Below are 22,530 nucleotides of genomic sequence, written 5' to 3' on the forward strand. Positions count from 1 at the left end.
AACGCGTTTACTGTGGAGGGGAGCTGCGTACATGGCAGAGAGAGTCTCTCGTGCTAAGAATTCCACCCTGTGATACAACTAAAATACTGCTAGTGTAATCACCATTGAAATTGGTAAGCTGTATCAAAGATTACAGAAGTGCTGTTTCCTGTACGGTTATTAAGTAAACGTAACATTAGGTTCTGTTAAGTTCCTCTAAGCACTTATTGCAAGCATTCTTCAATGTTTCTTAGTATTACGATTTTTAAAAACAGGAAGTAAGTTAAATGCTTTCTTTGAGCTATTTGCCCATGAAGCAACCCTTGATTAATCCACTTAAGGGGAAGAAGAAAAAAAAAAAAAGGAAAAAAAGAAAAGAAAAGAAAAAAGAAGAAAGGCGATAAGAGCCTAGTAGCAGATATTTCTAAATGTCAGTTTGTTAACAGAACATATTTCAGCTACTGTGGCATTGCCACCCTTCCTTTTCCTTGCTCCCACCCAAAGTCCTTTCTGTGCATTAATTACTGTTACCAAAGGAATTACGCAATATACATTTTCGAGTGGATGTAGTGACTTTTGAAAGGGCATGACTGGGTATCCTTTCCTCTATCAGGAATACTGCAAAAGAGACAAGTAAGAGAAAGCGACCGAGAAGATATTCACAGGTGTAGTGCAAACACTGAAGTGGGATGAAGTTCCAGCCACGGGCGGTGAGATACGGAGAAGCCATCCAGCAGAGGGCAGTGGGAAGATAGGGATGAGGTTAAAACAATTAGTACGTTCAGTTTATCAGAGCATCCAAATTCTTCTCCCCTGTTTCCAGCATTTGCAGAATTAGTACTGGAGGAATTCAAACTCTATGACAAATATTATCTGACTAAAACTCAAACTGCTCCAGAAAGGAGGAGCAAACCCCCCCACGGTATCCTCGTTACACAAGTGAGGAAGTGCATGCACAGGAGGGTCAGCTGGGTTTAGAAATTACTGCATTTTGATAGAATTACTCATACGCGTTTAGAAAGCCAGTGTCAGAGGAGAAATTAAAACTACCTTCTTCTGACTCTGTGCCTAATGTTATCAAGATGTACTTCCATATCAGTGCTTTTCCCTTCCATTTTTTAAATTATCTAATTGGTCTTGTCTAAACCCTGTGACAATTAAGTTTCAGGCAGTTTCCCAGAGATAGCATACTGCTTTTTTTGCACTACTAAATCCACGTTACTTTTAATTTGAGATTTATATGTTATAGTGTTCTTGTGACTGCATATCATTGTCGTGGTTATTTTAAGGATAAATTTGTTGTTATTTTCTCTAAGACTGTCCAACATTAGGATTATGAAGTACAGACCTGCAAAACACCCTTCTGCCAGATACGCTGCTCAACAGTATGAAAAGCAGCAAGAAGATCCTAATACAGCTCTGCCAGCAGAAACCATGGCTGTGCTTGTAGCGCCAAACTGCTTTTTAATGACATAGGCGCCTTCTCACTTGGGGGAAGAGCAAAAAGAGTCTTTACTTTGTTAATCTACAAGCATCTATAGGCATAAACAAAGAGCCTGTGTATCTACAGCCATCTTACCACAACGTGACACTGGTTTACTAATAGTTTGGCTAGTTAAATCTTTTTTTGAGAAGATTCATGTTTCTGACTGCTTTTAGACATCAGCGGGAAGAATTCTTGCTATTAAGATATGCTCAACAAGGTCCTTATTGCAAAGAGAACCAAAACACTATTATAAACTCACTGAAGTTTAAAGTGCCTCCACACTGGACGCTCCAGAAAGTAACAAGAAATTCTGTAAATCCAAAAAGGGTATAAATAGAGAACAAGCACACAGTCAGAGCACCACCACCTGCTGTGTGCTGGCGATGGCAAGGTGGGCAATCTCGTTCTTGACAGTACTGGAACAAACCCAGCTCACAAAGGAGCAAGGGCATTTCTTGGCCAGCCAGATGTTGCAGAGGTGATAACTGCCCAGCTGTTTATATGGGCATGTAGGACCATGAAAGGGTGGTTTGCTGGCAATACAAAAGCAGAAAAAACCCTGGCTATCAGGCTGCACAATGCCCAGAGGGAATTTACTACAGTGATGAAATCAGGTCAGCTCTCAAGGTCTCTAGAAGAGTGCTGGCTTCTGTTTTATTCAGACTCTGCTTGTAATAGGACAGGGAAAGGTGACAGAGCTCCACATAGAAACCTCAGTGCCCCTGAAAAATGGCAAATGCAAGAACAGCAAATTCAGTTCTTCCCTTACTCTAGAATTTTCTGAGTTCTGCAGCAGATTACATTCTTCATTAATTTCCCTGTGCAATTCTATCACGAGAAACAGAAAAACATATTCTCTAATCTTAATCTTTGAAGTCTTCTGGATGATGAGAATCCATTAGAGACATGTACAAGGCAGTAAAACCTGCCTCCTCAATCTCCTAAAAGATCTCTGATGATGCTTCCTCCTATTTTGTTAATCTGGATTATTGAGATGTATGGAAATCAAAGGAAAAGATTTTGTGCAGAGATTCCCAATCTTCTCCAGTTATTAGCCCAGTTCTTTATGACTTACAGTCCCAAACATTAACAAAACTTCAGTTTCTATGAGACTCAACCTCCTTCTCAGTTGTTGGGATGCCATCTCTGCCTGCACTGCAGAATCACTGCATCCCTGCAGAATCACTGCAGAATCACTGCTTCCCTCTGCCTCTGGTATTTGGCTGAGCTTACCCTGGAAGAAGAATCACTTCTTCCAGCTGGAAACCCTTTCTCTTTTTGTATCTTACTGCACTTTTAAATAGAAATGTCATAAAAACAGGCTAGCTTGGCAGATCTTCCTCCTAAAATGAAAAAAGTTAAAATTCCTGCCTGATAATCGCGTTATGTTTTCCTTTCATAGCGCAGATACTAGCAGACGATCTGGAACAGCCTTGTGTTGGAGCAGGATAAGGGCAACCAGCGTGATCTGAGCACATGGATTTTTCAAAAACAAAACAAAATGGGATATTTTCATATTTCCATGTCAGACGATGAGAAAAAGCTGAAGCTATTTTGAAGGACTGTAAGTTTCGGCTTTTTTTTTTTTTTCATATAAGTTTATTGCTCAGAATCCTAGTGACACGTTCTGTTCACTGGGTCTCATAACGTTTCCTAAGTTGCTTCTTCAAGCCCCCTTGCAAAAACTGAGCAGGCAGACAATCTCCATTACTTGAGCTTGCTCATATATTATTCTTAGCATTATATTGTCACCTAGCATATCCAGCTGAAATCAGAGCCATGCTGTTATGGACACTATAGGTAAATAATATATTTAAAGCAGTCTCTGCCCCAGAAAGCATTCTATTTAATAAGGCAGTGGAGACGCACGGAAAGGAAAACAGAAGCAAGGAAAGGAAATATCTTCAAACTCACAGAATAACACAGCTATATTCTGGCTAAATACCAACAATACATTTTCTCATTCTTTAGGTACATCTTCCTGGCTTAATACAGAAAATATTTATTAGAAATGAAGATAACCAGAACTATACTTTTTCTTTCTTCTAAAGACCTTCCACTCATTCTATAGAAACCAGGGGAACATAGACTGGGGCTGGGACAGACAGAAAGCTGAGAATTGCTTCAGAAAACCACATTTAAAAAAAAAAAATTTGTACATTTAGAAATTAATAAATCATTTAACAGACCACAGAACATTTACTGCATCTGCTCAACTAAGTCCCAAAAGTAGGAGAGCTTTGGTTTTCTTGGATGCCAGCTGCAATACAGTTCTATTCTTTTCTGGTTTTGTTTATGACAAAATTAGATGTATACTTTTACATATTTTTACATATGTTCAGTTTTTTTCCTCCCTGTTTTAAATGTTGAAATGCTTTGTTTTTCCCTTCATGTCTAAGCTTTTTACTTTTTTTTAGTGGTTCCTGTTATCACCAAATCAGCAAAGAGCTATATACATATATTAGATTGTACCTAGTTATGACAAGGAAACTTAACTCCATTTTCTGACATCTTTTTAAGATCAAAGAGAAAATACATATGTGAAAAGAACACACCTTTATTCCACTAAACCAGAGAGAATTATTTTTAAATTCAAAGGTAATTTACCTCACAAATCATACAAGCAGAATTTGGGATTTTTAGTATGAAATACAACGGAAAGACTTATCACCGTTCTTTATGAAACTGCACTACTTTTCTATATATTTTAACAATTATCATTTTTGACTGCTGGCTTGAACATTTGAAAGTCCTGCAATCTATTTTCAAATTGTCAAGACTAATTTTTATGCAAGGTATAGTGTGGTTTAAATACTTACTTTCACACTGTTTGGAGCTGACGGGTTTAAGAAATAGAAGTTTAGCATTGCAGAAAAAAGTCACTTTGAACTGTAACTACTGTATCTCCAGGGTAGTAATTTTGCAGAATCCTACTCCAGGGTAGTGATTCTGTTATTTTATTATAGAACTACTAGTAAGTGGTATGTAAAAGAGCCTGATTTTTTTTTTATTTCACATTTACATTTCTTATATGCCTACAATTTAGTCTCTTTAAATGTCAAGTTTTTTAAATGAACACTTCTCACATTTTGATGTTGTTGGTTTCTTGTATTCTCCTCACAATTAGAAATTACATCAGTGATTATAAAACAGCGTTAGGTACTCTGAAATCTCAGCTATGCAGATTTCCTATTTTACTTTTTTTTCCTCATCCCTTCTTTGAAGGTCGCAATATAAATGAAACAAACATTCCCTTATAAATTTAATTTTCTCTACATTCAGTAAACATTAAGTTCTGAGATCTTAATTCTGGGTGATTTGGGTCCATGTCATCTACCTTTAGGTAAGTCTCTACTGTCCTTCTTCCAAGGTGAACAGGACCACTCTTCTGGAGGCCATGTGTTTATATTGCTCCTCCTGACAACACTTAGTACACCTGAAAATATCCCTCTGCACAGTCCACAGACTAAGTTTCTCCCTAGGCACATGTAAGGTGCCTTATATCAGAAAGAGCCTCAGGAGGTACAACGCATGGCACAGACATCCATCTGAATCACACTCATCTGCTCTGCTTTATCCCTTCCTGTCTAAACAAAATTATTTCCCCCCTGAGCCCCTCCTTTGCTCCTTGCTATCCCACACAGAAAGCCGCTCCAACAGCAAGTGTGAAAGAAAGGAGAAAGAGGAGGCACAAGGCCAAAGATCTCCTTGTACATATCCCTTCAGGTTCAGAAACATCCTGCACGTAAATCGTTTGTCAAATTCATTTTGCACAGCCCCAAAGCAATGCAAAACAAAACTAACAAAATCACCACAAAGGCGACGCACCACCAGTCTCTGCTCCTGGAGAGGATGGCCAGAGCAGGGTGCTTTTCCACCCTCTTCAGCTGTCCATGCCTTGTCCATGTCCACACATGACAAAGGTTTAAGCTTCCCTCTATATCTTTTAGGCTGACGACAAGTTTTTCCCCTTCAAGCCGTTGTTTCAGGAGCCATGCTGCCTGAAGTGGCTTCTGCCTCCACTTTTTCAACAACTCCTTTCCTTGTGCCACTGTTCCTTTGTATGGGCAGGTGATGAAGCAAACTGGTTCAGAATGACCCAACAAAAAAAAAAAAAAAAAAAGAATGGTTATTTTTGCCAAGCTGAGTTCCTCAGCCCAGCTCTGCAGCAGCTGCGTAGGCATTCCTACTAACTCAGCCAAGAGTGGGGTGGAGGAGAAGAGGACTAAGTGCTGCTTGATTTAGCAATGCCACTGACAAACCTGACCCTCAACTGATCAGGAACTTGTCCTCGTTTTGCTGTCTGCCTCCCATGAACCCAGCAGCTTTCAGGCCCAGTGGATAACCAGTCCTTCAGAAGGTGAGTCAAAGTCACATGCAAAGCTGGCAGTCATTTCTTCTGAATCCTGGGCCAGTGTTTAATTCACTGTCCCTCATCATTTTTCTGGCATCCTGCCTCTGAGGACATCTCACATAGAAAAAGGAATTCTTAATACCACTGGCTGGCAATTAAAAGAAGGATAGAAAAGTCAGAGAATAATTCTCTTAATTGACTACTCTTCTTACTACTTGTAATCTAGAGGAAATCTAATTAATTCTACATGAAGAACAACTATTCTGTAGTGAAGTGTAATTCCTGATCTCTGGGGCTTCAGCTTACCAGTTGTCAAATTATCCAATTACACACTTGTTAAAATCCTTTTTGGGGAGATTTTCATGGCTTGTAAATAAATAATTTCAAAAGCTTTAATACTCAAAAGAAAAAAAAAAAAAAGAAAAAAGGGAACCCCCAACCGCCAAATGGTACCTCAAAATCACAAAACACATCTAAAAATAATGTCAAGAAGCTGAAAAGAGTGATACCCGCCTGCTTTGCTCAAGCAGCACCAGAGTGGCGATGAATCTATTTCAGTAGGGAGAAATTTGCTGCTTCTTTTTCAGCTATGTTTTATTCAAATCACTAATCTGAAGGGAACCAATTAAGGCAGCATCTCTTTCGTTATGCCAAAAGGGGAAAATCTTTTCATAATCACATCAATTAAGAGGTGGGAAGCCAACGGAGGCTGTAGCTCAAGCCAAGGATATTGACGCGCTGGAGCGAGGCCAGTGCAGGGCCACCAAGCTGGTGGAGGGCTGGAGAACATCATGTAAATGGAGAGAGCTGGGCCCGTTCAGCCTTAAGAAGACAAGGCAAATGGAAGATGTTACTGCTTTCTACAGCTACCTGATCAGAGGATACAGAGAAGATGAAGCCAGACTGTTCTCAGGTTTGTATGGCAATAGGATGAGAGGCACAAGTTAGAACATGGGAAATTCCATTTAGATACATGGGAAAAAAATTACCATGAGGGTGGTCAAATACTGAAACACTTTGCCTAGGGAGATTGTGGGATCTCCATCTTTAGAGGTGTTCAATACTTGAGTAGACACAACCCAGAGCAACTTGCTTTGTGAGCAGAGCATGGGACTACCTAACATCTGGAGCTCCCTTCAACCTCAGCTGCTCTGTGATTCTAACTGCTCTTCAGAAAGATTCTCTGATTAAAAAGAGAGGACATACATGACGCTTCAGTGAATATGTATTTGAAGGAATGTTCTTAAATCAGTGTAAACACTGACCTTCACTCTGAAAACTTGATTCACCACCAAATTATTTCTGGTTTTGACTCATAACGTTTTTAATACTAATGGCTTTACAGTAGTGTGAAAACAGACCGAGGCTTCTAAACCTTGTGTCCATTGAAGCAGGGACAAGTTCTGGGTGAAACTTGTTCTAAATTCACATCTGCCATGTCTTCCTGGTCCTTCTACATTTCATAGCATCATGTAGCTTCAGAGTAACACAGAAAGACCGTCAGGGCTGAAGGATTGGACTTGTTTCAACCCAGTTCAACTGCATGCGTCTAATCAAGAGAAACATATGTAACTCTCACTTAAAAAAAAACCAGCAGCTGTTACGCAAAGCCATTTTTCTTAGGCTTTAATTCATAAGAAAAATATCCTTGCGTTTGTTCCTGCTTCTCTAGGGAACCCAATTTTCGATGTTCCACATCAAATTGTGTGGCTGTCAGCAGCTTTGCCAGCAGCCAGTCCGAGCCCTCATTACTCATTCCCCCACTCAGACAAAAACTGGGTGACTGTTGCTTTCTATTATTACAGGTGATTACAGTATTAGTCAGCTAGCAACTGCAGCTCCAGATACAAAAACAAGATTTCTAACCTCTTGTCTTCAACAACAACATCATCATCAAGATCTTTTTCCATGAGCCTGTAGTAACCTTTGAGAGAAGAAGAATTGGATTAAACTGGATGATGGTTTTTACTGCTTGGGAATTTAAGTGGCAAAACATCTGCATTGATGTTGCAATGAACACAGGTACTGCTTCACTGCATGCTTGACGGGCCAACGAAATGCCTAATTGTAAAGGGAAAGAGCTATTGCTTGTTATTTCAAATATTAAGAACCCCAGGGTCATCATTAACTCTGAAAGAAAAAATCCAAAGAATATGGCATTTGTAGGATTCTGGAGATAAGGCATCTGTGGTTGCCAAGTGCTTGTATTATTGTCTCATTTCGTTCTCTCTGTATACAAACCAAAATGCTATGTGCTAGTGACTCATACATCTGTTGGTTTGTTGGTAGTTAGACAACAGAAGCATGCCAGAGCAAGGCCAATGTTTAGCATAATAGTAATAATAATAGTAAGATGAAGACCAAACCAAACCATTTTTAACAGGCAATTCTAACTGGGAAATGAACCCTATACATTAGCCCCCTTGCAATTGAGTATATTCACTTCTTGAACACAGTCACGTAGGAACACCAGGACTGTCACAGCCGACTGGACTACTCAGCTGCCTGGTCCACCATTTGGGCACAGATAGGTGCCCATATCACATGCTCTGAAAAAGCATAAATAATTGACAACTGTATATGGGGGAAAATGTCTGGTAGCTTCGGATTCAATCTGTGATTCAATTAGTTTCTGAAGCATAACAGATTATTATGTGTTTACTGGATGAAACATTTTCTTCTATTAGCTGTGCAGGCTCATTACAATTATTAGAATGTGAAATGGAATCTAATATGACTCATGCATTGCATAAAGGCTGATTAACAAGCTTTTGAATACAAAGTCCTTCCGGTTAAGTTGCCTGAACCACAGAGAGCCAATCCAAAGAGTGGGCTTTTGGATCCAGGCAAAACTGTGAGATCAACAGTCAACAAGACCTGTTCCTCTGAACTGATACAGCAATATTCCAGAATTAGCCCAGGGACAGATTTATTTATTTATTTATTTTTTACTGCTATCAATAATGACCCTGGAACAAGACGAAACAGACTACTATGGAAATTTGCTAACGGTATCAGTTTGGGAGGTATTGTCAATACAGAAGTTTGAACTATTAAATAAGAAGCACCAGATAAAACCAAGGATTCAGGAAAAAGAAATGGAATGAAATGCAGTAACACACAGTGCAAAGTTTAATCGTGGGGACTGACAGCAAGAATTTCAGCCATCAGGTAAGAGGTCTTCAGCCTGAAATAACAGAGTAGAAGAAAGATCTGGATATAATATTCAGTCGCACAGGATGAATGTATTCCATCGTACAAAACAAACCCTGACCAGCCAAGCAAAAAATCCCAATAACCAGAACCCAAACCATGTATGTATCATTTGAGATAGAGAAAAAAAAAACATTTCCAGAGGATAAACAGACAACAATGGCAAGGGACATTATCTGGTATCCTGTAGTCATCTTGGATTTCTATTTTCAGGAAAGATTTATTCAAATCAGAACTAGTAGGTGCCAAGAGATGTTACTGGGAGAATGAAAAGTCTGCTTTATGAGGTGAAATTGTAAGACCTTGACTTACCTAATTTTAGGAAGCAATAAGATATACTTATGAAAAGAAAATGGTTGCTTGCAATATCACAGTGATCCAGAGGTTTCTCTCTTTCCCATGAACAGATTTCATTTGTGATTCATGAATCATTTTGATTTAAAAGTTCTCTCTTCAGAAATTGGTAACATTTTAATTAAATATTTGAAAAGTTGCCGAATATTGTAATTGCAATTTAAAAGCTATGAATTAGGAAGGTAAAAGCTTTTAACTACTATCTAGACACCTTTTTCATAAAGCTGACTTTAAGTGGAAGTGTTTAGAAACATTCATTCTTAAAGTTGATTAGGACAGCTGATTTTGGCTGATGTGATCCTGTACTTCCTGGCTACCAGGCAGAACCCAGGCCAGTCACAGCCAAATCCAGATCAATTTGTTCGATCTATATCACACACATGGATGGAGATTCACATTTCAGCTCTCCCACAGAAAAGCATTAATTTCATCCAAAAGCATCCTAATCATCAGCTTAAGATGGTAGATGGTAGAGAGAAGGCTGTAACAGCCTCCAATGCCCTATTGCACCATCCCAGCATGGGTTCCCTTGTACTCCTGAGCAGCTCCCAACAGAAAACAGCAGCCCTCTGCCTGGCAAGGCACCAGAGCAGAAGAGGGGGCCTAAGGAAGAGGCAGGGACAGTCACACCACCTTTAGAGCTACATATGGACCATAAGCTCCAACAATAACAGCACTTGCACAACTAGGTCTGCGCTCCAGGGACCACGATCCCTCCATCACATCTTCTGTAATGGGGAAGAAGAGCCAAGCTGAAACCTTGGTTTAGGAGAAGGCAGTGTGGTTGACTTCAGGAGGAACTTCAGCACGCTGCCAATCCCCATCCCTCTTCTGTAAGAAGGGACCAATATTTTTTTTTATGTTTTTATCTTTTATCTTCTCTGTCTGGCTTCTGAATTCTTCAGGGTGAGGCTATAATTAAATATGTGTTTGCACAGCACTGAGCACTCTGGTAGCTAAGTCTGAGCTACGTATCCAGTCTCCAACAGAACATAAACAGCACTAGCTAAAAATTCGATGTTTCAGATGCATATATTTATAAGGGCATTAATACCCTAAGCATTTTCAAAATCCAGTAGTGACTGGTACTGCCATTGCAGCTGATTCCTGTAATTATTAGAAATTATTTTAATATGGAAATGCTTTCTATATAATAGATAGCCTCTTTGCTGCAGCAATTGATTTTATTTATTTATTTGGTCTATTTATCCAGCTTCTTACGCTGATGGTATGTAGAACAGTTTATTTCCTGTCAACATTTTAGTTAATTTTTTATAAAGAACATCAGGAGCAAGTTGAAACAATGAATTATCTAAAAGGTATAATGTTAAACTGGTGTTCAGGTTTTGGATACAATTTATTTAATATGACTGCCATAAATATAACTTCTCACAAGCCAAAATGGCTCTAATGGGTCTGAGGACAAGAGCATGTTCATCTGCAATGGGAGAATGGGGTTACAGTCAATGTTGCTTTCATAACTATGATAGGATGCACCAAAACAGAGCTTTTAACAAAATTTCTCTTAAATATGAATTTTGTTACATGCTATGCATTATAAAATAATTCTGTTCAACAAATAAAGACAACACTTAATTTTACAGCTAGTATATTAACCTGACCTTGTAAAATAAATATTCCACTTGCGTTTCATACAATAGCAGCTGTGGTGACACAAACATTGCAGAAATGGCTGTGCTGGTTTAAAAGGTTATTTTGCTCCAACACTACCAGTGACCCTTTCCTGGAGGTTACCAACCTCATAAGGCACCTGAGATGAAGGATAATGTGATCTTTTTTCCTAACAGCTCATCCAAGTTTGTTTAAACCACCTTCGTTTGCAGCTTAAAAATAGGTCAGTTCGATCTGCACCAAAGCAGCTTTCCTCTGCAAGAGCAGAGCTGAGCGTGTGATGTGTTTCTCAGAGCAGGGACAGCTCGCCAAGCTGGGACTCCTCGGCAGGGTCAGATGAGTAGGAATAATTCTTTGTCTTCACTATAACCTGTTTGTTGCAAAGTAATGAGCTGGACTTTGGTCACTGACTCTGTTTAAGCCTGTCATAAATCAGGAGTGTCTTCTCAGAATTTTTTTCTACGTTTGATTTAAATCTCTTTCTGCCTCACACCTCACTCAACTGTCTTGGAGGCCAATGTTTCACTGCTTGAGGATAATAAATAATGGGCCAAAACCAGAGAGATAATGGAAGCTCAGTTGCTGATACAAGCCTGTAATTCACTGTTCACCATCTACCTTTGCCCACTAAAACATGGCTGGGAGGCACGGAAGGTTGTCTTTGGAGTTCTTGCCTCTGTCAAGCAGACTCCAACCTCACCACTGTACCATTAATCAAGTTTCAATTCTTTCCTTTCTGTCCATTTCAGCTCTCTAACAATAAGGTGAGTTTTTAGGTTGATGCTGACTAGATTATCAACATACCTAAGGGCTGTCCCAGCGTATTGAGTAATAAGACAAGACAGGCACTCCATGGACATATGGGCACAAAACTAACCAAGCCCCAAACAAGCTGAGTTTGATAAAGGCTGAAGGGAGCCTGTCCTGCCTGTCCCTGGTAAGGTGAAACCTGATAATTCACAGCCCTAGAGCCGGGCAAGCTGTCCTGCCTGCCAGCAAGTTTGAGATTCTCTGGGCAGCAACAAAACTGAATTATCGACTCCAAAATATTAATATCATGATTGGTATGAGGTAATCCAGGGCTACTCAGCCAGTGTTACCATGACTCTTCACTACTCAAGGGTTCTTGCTCTGGAAGGCAAACTTCTCCTCTTTCCTAGTTGCACAGATCATACAAGGCAGTCTGTTATAGCTGGCATTAAGACCAGTTAATCTGTGAAGGCTGGGGAGTCTCTCAGGAAAGCAATCCAGATTCACAGACTTTTTATACACAAGGGTGCTCATCATCCAACTACCTGGCTTCTTCATCAGCTTACTATGTCCCACCACCACCTGAAACATCTGGTCCACATCCATATCTTTAAACGTAATAATGCCTTGAACATCAGGGCAACTACATTTGTGTGAGCCAGGCTGACTCTAATTTTGACTTGCTGATTTATAAATGTAAAACATGTATGCAGACAAAAATTTATTAAAAATTGAAGGTTAGGAACCTGTAACCTTCTCAAGAAATTTCTGAAGGGATATTGAGCATCCTGCATATATCTTTTTCTGTATTCTAGGAGAAAGTAAAGTTAACACAATGTATTTTCTAGTCAAAGGACTACATTAACAAGGGATTTATCAACCCTGGGACCAACATCTCCCCCATGAGATTTATGAAACAGATGTTTTGCCCTGATTCCTTATCAGATTACGAAATAAAGGGAGGGCACAGATAGAATAGATTCAGGGCATGAACACAGGTAAGACAGACTCAGTGTTGGTTCAGTTACTGACTAGCCCAGGTATTTTATTATTCATGATTTCTATTATTATTATTTATAGAACAGATATCAACTTATCCTTTTACCAGCATGTCATCTCTGCCCTCTGCCTTTCTCAGTAGGGATTATCTTGTATGTACACAGATGGCTACAGAGCTCGTCTGTCTCTCATCCTCACCTAAGCATTAAGGTTCAAGAAAAGGTGAACACCATAATTATGAAAGAGCTGACAGACTGTTTAAAAAGCAACAATAATCAATAGTAGCAAACGTACACTTTGAGTCATTAAACCTGTGCCATTCATCACCTAACAAAATGAGAGTGGAAAAAAAATAGGGAAGAAACACCAGAAAGAAGTCAAATAGGAATTAGAAGCTGATTCTTTAGGATGCCAATAAAAAAAAAAAAAAAAAATTCATATTCTAGAAGATTCAGGCATATTATTCTCACTGGCTGTCACACTACATTGCTGGTCCCCATCTCAAAAAGCCTAAGCAGTTTAGCACGTTCAAGAACAAATGGACCCTATGGTTTTTTAATACCATATTTCAAAGTTCTTAAGAGGTGCTAGGGTTGCTGTCTCAAAGAATATCCTATTACAGGTGAATGTTAAGAGAGTGACTTTTAAAGATAATTAATACATATGTTAGCTGACAACAAAGAACAACATAGAAGGTTTTTGTTTCTTCACTATTTACTTGTGATTTTTTTTTTTCCCAAAGTGCTGAATTTTCAATAAGTACCATGGAGTAATGCTCTGGCATTCCTTGTCCAGAATTCTCCATCCAGAATAAAGCACACTGTTTCTATACACATCCTTAAGAAACTCTCTGTTTCTATACACGTTTTCAACACGTTCTTAAGACCCCTCTTCTCCAGTTCCCTGGCCACACACTACCTGCAGACACAGACCTTGCAGTGAGAAAGCTGGCAGGAAATGGGGAGAGTTTCGAACAGTGCCCATGCAAGAAACACAGAAATTACAGTGGAAACTGTGCTGGCAAAGAACGTTATACCACACAAATATCTGCCTCTTCCATGGGGTTTAGTGGATGTTTTAGTTTCTGCCAACAAGGCAAGACATTTCTATGCGGCTGTAAGAGCCACTGCGAAGCAATCATCGTAAAAGGCCAATAATTTTTTATAACCCTGGATAAATATATTTGCCTGCATTTCATCAGGCTTAAGGGAAAGGATCATGCATTGCAAATACCCAAACAGGTGCTCACAGGCTCTTACAGTGTTCTCAAATTAAATGTCTTCTCCCATGCTATTCCCACTCTGCTAACAAGAGCCGGCTGAGGTCCCATGCACAGCTTACCAAGATGGGTTCTGTTACACTTGAAAATTAGAAAAGGTGTTATTAAAGTATCAGAAATATCGGCCTTTATGGTACCCACACATCCATAAAATACACCCTACAGCTTTTCTCGTCAATATCCTTGAGTGCTCTACTGTGACTTGTGTTGCCATTGTTGGTGTAGGGCCCTGCAGCGGTCTCAAAAGCTGGAATGCTAATATGCCATAGGAAAAGAAAATGCACTAGAGAAAGGTAAGGTGAGCACACCAAGCGTTCTAAACTTCAGCAGAAGGTGTTTCCAGTGTGTCCTGATGCTGATATATACATTTAAGTCTTTCCATTGCAACATTTTGTAACTCAAAAAAAAGAAACCAGGAAGCTCTAAATTGGCCAATCTTCTGCTTTGCTATTTACAAATCCATAATAGCTAGCAGAAAAGACTAAAGAAAACAAAGATGGTGCAGAAGTGGCATGTGATAGTCTATTAAAAAACCAAAGGTCTGCCTAATGCTAAAGCAGTAAAATTGTTCTTTTGAAAAATTAACCTGTAATTGAAATATTCAACAGCATTTCTGTTTGGTGCTTCTAAACATGAAATTACATGTTCTGCAAAGAAGCTCGGCAAAACTAACCCAAATCAACCCCAGTCTCCAGAAACAAAGAAATAATATAACACTTTGTTTTCATTGTGGTTCTTCCTAAATGGAAGAGTGGCATTTATTTATTTATTTATTTTAAATTACAAACTGGCTTTGCTAAGGTCACAGGGAAATCTGAAGTACCAAACTAATCTAAGTTACATGTCTTGAAATGTCTGCACCTGAATTATCATTTCCTAAGCACAAAGTGAAGTATGACAATGATTTAGAGATTTGTGATACCCCAGAGTTTCTTCCCTGACAGTCCAGTTAATGCAAGGAAGGTTGAAACTATTCCCAGTCTGTCAGCAATTAGGGGACCCCTGCCATTTATTTTTCTCTCTTACCCATTGTCCCTACACCTGTTGCCTTGTAAAATGCCACCTACTGATACCTTTATACACTTCATGTGACCTTTGAGCCTAGAATTTTGTGCTTCTGGAAATTGGGCCATTTTTTTGTCTTTTAATGGAAATTATTAGAGTGAGTTGATTTGCAGCAACCACCAGGAAAATCTCTTTTTGTTCTTATAAACTATTTTTTGCCACTACATCACCTGATACTAAGGCAATCATGTATCATGGGCATGTACGAGAAGAACTAGTGTTTCCTGCAACCATTGGAACCACTAGGAAGGAAATCTTTTCTCTTCCCATTAAGGGATGGGGTGAATAAAAATCCTCACATCTCCAATTATGTAAATCAGATCACCCCTACAGCCTTAACCTTCAATACTCCAGAACTTGTGTGACTGCGCATCAGGGTCCCATCTGTATACGTGAAAGCCTCTTATCAACAAAGCAGCAGAGATCACCCAGTGTTCAATAGCAGGAACTCGCCCATGAAAACAGTCATGCAAAGCAAAAGGATTAGATACACAACTCTGATTTGTTAGATGGCCACAATTCCAGATGGAGAGAGCTGCTTCAACTGTGATATACACCTTGGTAATGAAAGCACGAGCCATTACAAAAGAAAAGAAATATTTTTGGTGAAATAAAGAATCACAACTGAGCAGTTGTAAACTTGGTAAATAACAATAATAGCCATTATCAGTTCTGTGAGTCTGGAAGCGCAGAGAACACCTTCAGGCTCAATAAAGGCATAATTAACTGGCTATCACTAGGCAAACATCCAGGTTACATTTTTTTAAATGCTCTGAGATTGATTTTTGGTTTTCTTTCAGTGTTAAATAATAATGTGTCAATATTTTCTAATAGATTGTCTAAGAACAAAAATGAGGCACAGCCAGACCTTAAGCAAGTATACTTCAGCCCTAACGATAAAGAAACATGAAGGGGAGAGAAGAGGAAACGCACAAAATTTCTGTTCGCACTCAGTTGGGTATCTAACAGGTTATTAGCTAAAACCAAGGCTAAATAGTGAGGTATTTTTCAAGCCCTATGTTTTTCACCATGATGGTGTGGCAACTCATTTGAATGCAGGACAAACAGTTGGCTATGTACAGTATTTTGTGTTCCCCAGGTAATTAAAAATTACTCCGAAGTCACGCCATGACTTTTATTTCTCTTCTCACTCTTAAATGAGTATGGAGTCAGAATTCACAAACTGAAAAAAATGCAATTCAGGAAGTCTTTAAACACTAGACCAAAGGTAAGAGTACTTGTGACTCAAGTAAGATACATACCATATTGAACTGAGCATCCAGTATACCACTTCATGCAATAACAAGAGTGAGTTCTGAATACTGGAAATGCCATGAAATCAGCTTCTGCCTCCAAGAAGCTGGTGTACGGTCAGAGAGATTGTGACCGGGTCTTCCATAGGAAGCTATCTGTCAGACATGTGAGTTGTAAAGCAATATTAAAAACTTGCAGAATATCAGACATTTTCTTACCATAGCCAAAGGGAGAACTCCTACCAGGTCCTTCTGGTTTACATAGATCTTGGAGATTCCTAGATCAGATGTTGTATCTCCGGGATATTCTACCTGCCATGTGATGAGCTGGGTCCCAGGTAAGTCAATTAGGTCTTCAATTTCAAAATCAATCTGCATGATTTCAGAGGAAGGGCCATCCGCACTGGAAGAAAGACAGAAAGAAAGAAAAAGAAAGGTTCCTTTCACGTGACTGATAAGCCAGCAATATAATTGCTTTTGTATTAATAAAGCATTGGATTAAGTCTCTTCCAAAGAGAGGATTTGGTGGGATGATGGATTAAATAATGAATTAATTGTTTGCACTGGTCTTAAAATTTCAGGGTATTTCCCATACAATCAAGCGGCTTAGTAACACTCTGTGACATGGATCACTAAGCACTGCTCCATTTTACAGGTGGAGAAACAAAAATGAATCAAGGTAAAGCTAAGGCTAAAGCTACAACCTAAAAACCCTGACTTGGAGACTCTCCCTTTAACGAGCCCATTGTATTTCCTCTCTGTTAATGCAACACATGAGCAAATCTAAAGGGTATCACTCCTTGAAATGGGAAACCACTGCATTAAAAGTATTTTCTGCTTTTTAAAAAGATGCATGGAAGAGAGGTCAAAGCTCAGGATGGGGTCCGTGAACCAGGGCAGCAGGGAGCAGAGGATTGGAAAACTTGGAATTAATTTTTGGCTATGCTTCTTCCTTGCTGTGAATGCCTGTCTGAAGCTCCTTTTGTCCTTCGCTAAACCAGGAATTATAGATAACTTAGCTCATTGCGGGAGAGGAAAGTTACAAAACTGGATTATTTAATATTGGCCAATCCTGCCTTGATCCTTGAGTGAAAAACACTAGGAAAGAACAAAGAGTTACTAGATGTGATTTTCCAGGGTACCCTGGCAACATTGGGGTTACTGATACCATATCAATGCAACTTTGTCTTTACATGCTGTCCTTCCTAAGGTTACATGATTCATATAAGCGAATACCATAAAGCAGAGATATGAAGAGGGAAAATTGGAAAGGGGCTCATTGATGCAATTCCTGCAAAGCTTGTTATAAAATCAGCTACTGTACAGAAAGCAATGCGGTGAAGTTCTATTGTGTATCTTGGCAAGGTGAGCTCCATAGTCCAGTGGCATTTATACAGACAAGAAAATACTCAATTTACTGTAAAGCTGTTGAGGAATGCAGAATTTAGTAGCAGTGCAGAAATCCGGGGGACGTTGAGAATGATAGTGCTTTTACTTCTAAAGCACTGAAGGACGAATAGATCTTCACCATTTGGGGGGGGCAGGGGGGAAGGAAAGAGCAAAACTTCTTTCAGTGGGATGACACTCAAGGAGAGAAAGAATGGCACAGCACTGAAGTGTCACAAGCCACTTACGTTGGAGAGTGCAGCTAGAAGAAAGAGGAAACATTTCAGCAACTGATTAGACGATCCCTGAATGTGCCCAAAACACAGCAGGTTTTCCCAGCTGATGTGGAAAAAGAGCTAAAACTAGGCATATTTTTTATGAAGACCAGTTATGACAACAAACCCAGTTTGGAATTCTTCCCAAAATACTCAGAGATTTTTATCACGCTGGTTAAATCCAATGATTTATCCAAAGGTGCTGCTTGAAGAGTTTAATCTTATCATCTTTAAGGTTTGGATTTTAATGGATGCATGAGTTCTTGCTATCCTGGATGGAATTTTAAAAGAGCCTCTGTGTTTCCAAAATGGAACACATTGTGTTCCATTTCTCATTTCTTCATGTCAAGGAAAAAAAAAAAAAAAAAGAGCACAATTTCTAAACTAGCACTGAAATGCAGTCTCATTTCCTGCTGCCCTAGGTAGGATCAGAACGCAGCTTTATGCAGCTGTGAGGATTGATACTCAGCTACCCTGAGCGTATGAGCCGGAGCGGGCGATGCATTGCCTAGAAATACTTGGCGGTGATCCTGGTTTGTACAGTATGTTCTATCACAGTTTCTGTGTTTAAAGAACTAATTGAATCTTCATATAACGAACCTTGGGTTTATGATTCTATTCAGAGTGCCTGCCTTTGTTTCTGCATCGGTGCCTGCTACCGCCACTCACTGGCTTTGCGGAACTGGTGCTGTCACCAGAAACGTGTCCTGTAAGAGCAGCGAGGGACTGCTGCACCGCAGGGGGCTGCAGGACAGAATACCACGGAAAAAACAAATGATTGTCAGAAAAGGCAATCAGCTTAATCTTTTCCAGGTATGTTGGGGATTAGGAGAAGAGGAGAAAAAGTGATTAGGATACAGGAAAAGCAAGGAGAGAGGAAAAGATGGGGAGAGGGAAGTGGAGCATGATCCTTGTATTCCTGAACTACAGCTCCCACATGGCACAACTACAAGTAACCCCAAAATAGAGGAAATATTTTTTTTTAATTTCTCCTTTAAAGCAGGTATTCTAATGAAGCAGTTCGCTACCAAATGTGACTTTGATAGCAATTCTTTGAACTAGCTCCTCTTAGAAACACTAACCACCTCCAAATGACAAGATTACAAAGCACCGCAAAAATCAATAAAAATCTCATTACTGCTACTAAAGATGTATTAAAAAAATGTGAAAGTATTGCATGACCTATAATCAGACCCAGGCTGTCAGCACCAGGTCAGGAACTTCTGTTTAATTACTTTACTCATCACTTACTATGATGAGCCTACTAAGTACAAGTCTCATGGATCTGTGTCCCCAATTTACAGCCTTTCTAAACAGTATTTAGCAATTGAAATCTTTTGATAGAGAAGTGAAAAAGTTACCTTTCAGAAAATACAGTTTAAAAATGTAAATGGAGAAATTTGGACAAATAGTATTCATTATTAAGGTTCAGTCACATAAAAATATTTGTGGCTTTTTTTTTTTAAAGTCAAGGCTGCATGACACAATAGGAATATTTCTATTGAGTAGACAGCCGCTGCTACTTGAAATGATGCACTGCCTAATCCTCCTCAAGGTAGGCACACGTTTTATGGTCGCTATAATGCAATAGCGTGCTGGCAGCTTGTCTTTGCTAACAGTAAAACCATCATTGCTACCAAGAGTACAGCAGCAGTGTTAGTTACAATATGGGAGGCTACACGATTAGAAAGTTTATAATGGACAAACCCAAAGGTTCACAACAGCAATCCAAGCTGAGCTGAAGAGTGGCCAAAGCAAAACAGTTCTTGATGCTAATTTAAACTCAAATCCTTCACATGGGGTTTTGCTGTTTATAGTTGAGAGTTAAATTGTAATGGAGTTCACTGTGGTGCCAATAAACTCTCCCTGTGAACAGAGCCCTGCTGAGCTGCGTGCAGTGCAGACACATTTTTAAAGGGTCTCAGCCCAATCTGAAGATGAGGAAGACAGGGGAAAAAAAAAAAAAAAAGAAAATTTCATTGGAATGGATTAGTCTGCTCTTTCCTCCTGTCAGCCAAGATAGCACAGGCACGTTTGTACTGTATTTCTTAATCTGCCTTTTATTTCCTGTCTAACAAAAGACCAAGCAGCTCTGACAAATTAAGAACAATAGGAAACTCTGTCCTGTCTCTAGGGGAGCGTTTCCTACCTCCACAGCTCCATTTGGCACCTCCTGCTTCTGACACATCCCTGGCTGAGGCAATTTTTTTTTTTTTTTTTTTTTTTTTAAAAAAATCTCTCTTCTGCCCTTTTGGCCTGGGAGTCCTTTTAAATCCAAGAGGCTGGTGTCAATGGCCCGTTGCTAACTCCTGTGCCATTATGTCAAGTTTCTTTAGAGAAAGAACCAGCCGCTCTCCTGGGTCCCTAGGGATGCTATGCCCTGCAAGACACAGGTTTCAAGAAGAGCCCCTGTAAATGCAAGAATAGCTACTGGATGTTGGCAGTGTTAGTCAATTCAAGTATTCCGTTCCTGATTTCACTAGCTGTGGTATCGGCTTTATCTTTATATAATGCTCACAAAACAAGATTCGTTCGGAACCTACTAAAAGGACTGGGCATGTAATGTTTCTCATAATACAATGTATAAAGTTTTATCACTGTCTTTAGAAGGCTATAACGGACACAAGAAGCCTAAAGCCATGAATATGCTAAATAAGATATATCATAGGAATGTTAATGAAAGAGCCTTGGGGAGAAGAGAGAAAGAAGGTAATCTTTATTCTCTTCTACCTCCACACACGTACCCAGGTCTCCAGCACGTCTCTTGCAGGGTATCGACAGAGCTTGTGGCCTGAAACGCTGCACGTGCCAGGCTGAGAGGTGGGACAGCAGTGCTCAGAAAAGAAAGAAATATTTCCAGGGATAACTGGAAAAACTTGCTAGCACGTGAGAGGGGACACAGCAGCACAGCTGACCCCATGAGACCTGAGGGAGTTTGTGAAAAATGTTATCCCCATTTTACAGGGGAGAGAGAAAATTAAACTGAAAATGACTTTCCCATAAAAAGAGGGATAAGATGATTTATACACCACAAAGTGTATAAGATGATTTATACACACAAAATGGAATAAGGTGGCATTTCAGAAAGAAAGTGATTTAAAAATAAGTACAAATCTTTGGTTAAATGAAGATAATACACTATGTTGTCATACCAGATAAGAACACCATGCCAGCTATTCCCAGCTCTATCAGTTGGGTTGCAAAAAGGTTTTAAGGCTTGCTGTCATCTGTCCCGCCACTGCACAGAGCCAGCAGTGGCAATATGTGTTAAATATAACTTCTTCCTTGTGTGGTAGGAGATAATATAAAACAATACGAGGTGGAGAATAAAGGCATAACAAAGAGCAGTGAAAACAAAATATTTTGTAACTAAATGCCACAATTTTCTGAAACAATTCCTTTCTGATATAGTTTTTTTGAAAAGTTTTTTCTATAGTATTTTCTTCAGAATTATAAACAATTTCACTAAGAGTAGTTTTACAAACCTTTTTGCCCATCCCTTTTGGAATTGCAAGCCATTACTCCTAGTGTTATCACTAAAGCATTCTTGTTTCCTAACCAAACATGAGGACGTCGAAGGGAATTCAAAGGACCACTAGAGAATCAGCCTTTCCTTCGGTATATTTGCTTTTCTGTACCTCCTTCCCTTCTGCTTAATAATCTCGCTCCCTAGAGCTCCCCTATAGTGCCCAAGCATTACATTTACGCTCCTTCTGCAGAAAGCATCTGAGTAACATTGTCTTCCCCCTAAATACATTTTGGGTGAGTAATAAAAGGAAGAGGAAACTAGAAGAAATTCTTTTTTTAAAAACAAAACCAAACCAAAACCACCCCACAGAGAGAAAAAAGAAGAATTACCTGTTGCAGAAGAATGTGAGAGATAGAAAAGTAGAAAATGAATTTCCATGAAATGTAGATAAAAGGAGCATGATAGAAAAATAAACAAGGAAGCTTGGAGCGTGTAGATGCTTTGTGAGAAACATCTAAAAAATCCAGATGAATGGGAAACAGAGCTAGTGTAGATAATAGCCAAAAAAACCCAAAACAAAACAAAAAAACAGGTTCAAACTTCCTTGTCAATTGAGGCAATCTTTCCACCATTATTTAAAGTAGTCAGGAAAGGATTCTGATAAACTTTTAGCTTATCTTCACCAAGAAAAGATTGCCTGTCTAGTCTTTGCTGAATTCATAATAAATACCCAAACTCTGGTTTCGGGAAACTGCATAATTTTATTTGTGGAGGTTTTTTTGTTTGTTTTAAGAAGCCTTTACATGAGAGTCAAACTGTTGTGGCAGGGGGATACATTTGCATTCCTCTCCGTGTTTGCCAGAGAGATAGAGATCACATCTCTTCTGCATAAACAGGTACTTGCAATGCAATAAACTACTTCTGCTTGGCATGTTTGATAGCATCCTAGAAATTACGTGTATAGGATGTGTAAGTAAAAAATGTGGAATCGCTGACAAGGAGACCATAATACTGACATCTGAGGAATAAAAAGCAC

General features: G+C 39.3%; 1 protein-coding gene across 1 annotated transcript in view; it reads right to left on the reverse strand.

Annotated features, from left to right (window-relative positions):
• TMEM132D (transmembrane protein 132D) overlaps window positions 1–22,530 on the reverse strand; it is a 266,118-nt gene that overhangs the window by 79,541 nt on the left and 164,047 nt on the right. Inside the window, exon 4 of the mRNA XM_075769633.1 lies at window positions 16,584–16,767. Within this exon, the coding sequence (XP_075625748.1) occupies window positions 16,584–16,767 (184 nt within the window). The remainder of the gene's footprint in view (window positions 1–16,583; window positions 16,768–22,530) is intronic.

Source organism: Balearica regulorum, chromosome 17 (assembly GCF_011004875.1).
Source record: "Balearica regulorum gibbericeps isolate bBalReg1 chromosome 17, bBalReg1.pri, whole genome shotgun sequence".
NCBI lineage: Eukaryota > Metazoa > Chordata > Aves > Gruiformes > Gruidae > Balearica > Balearica regulorum.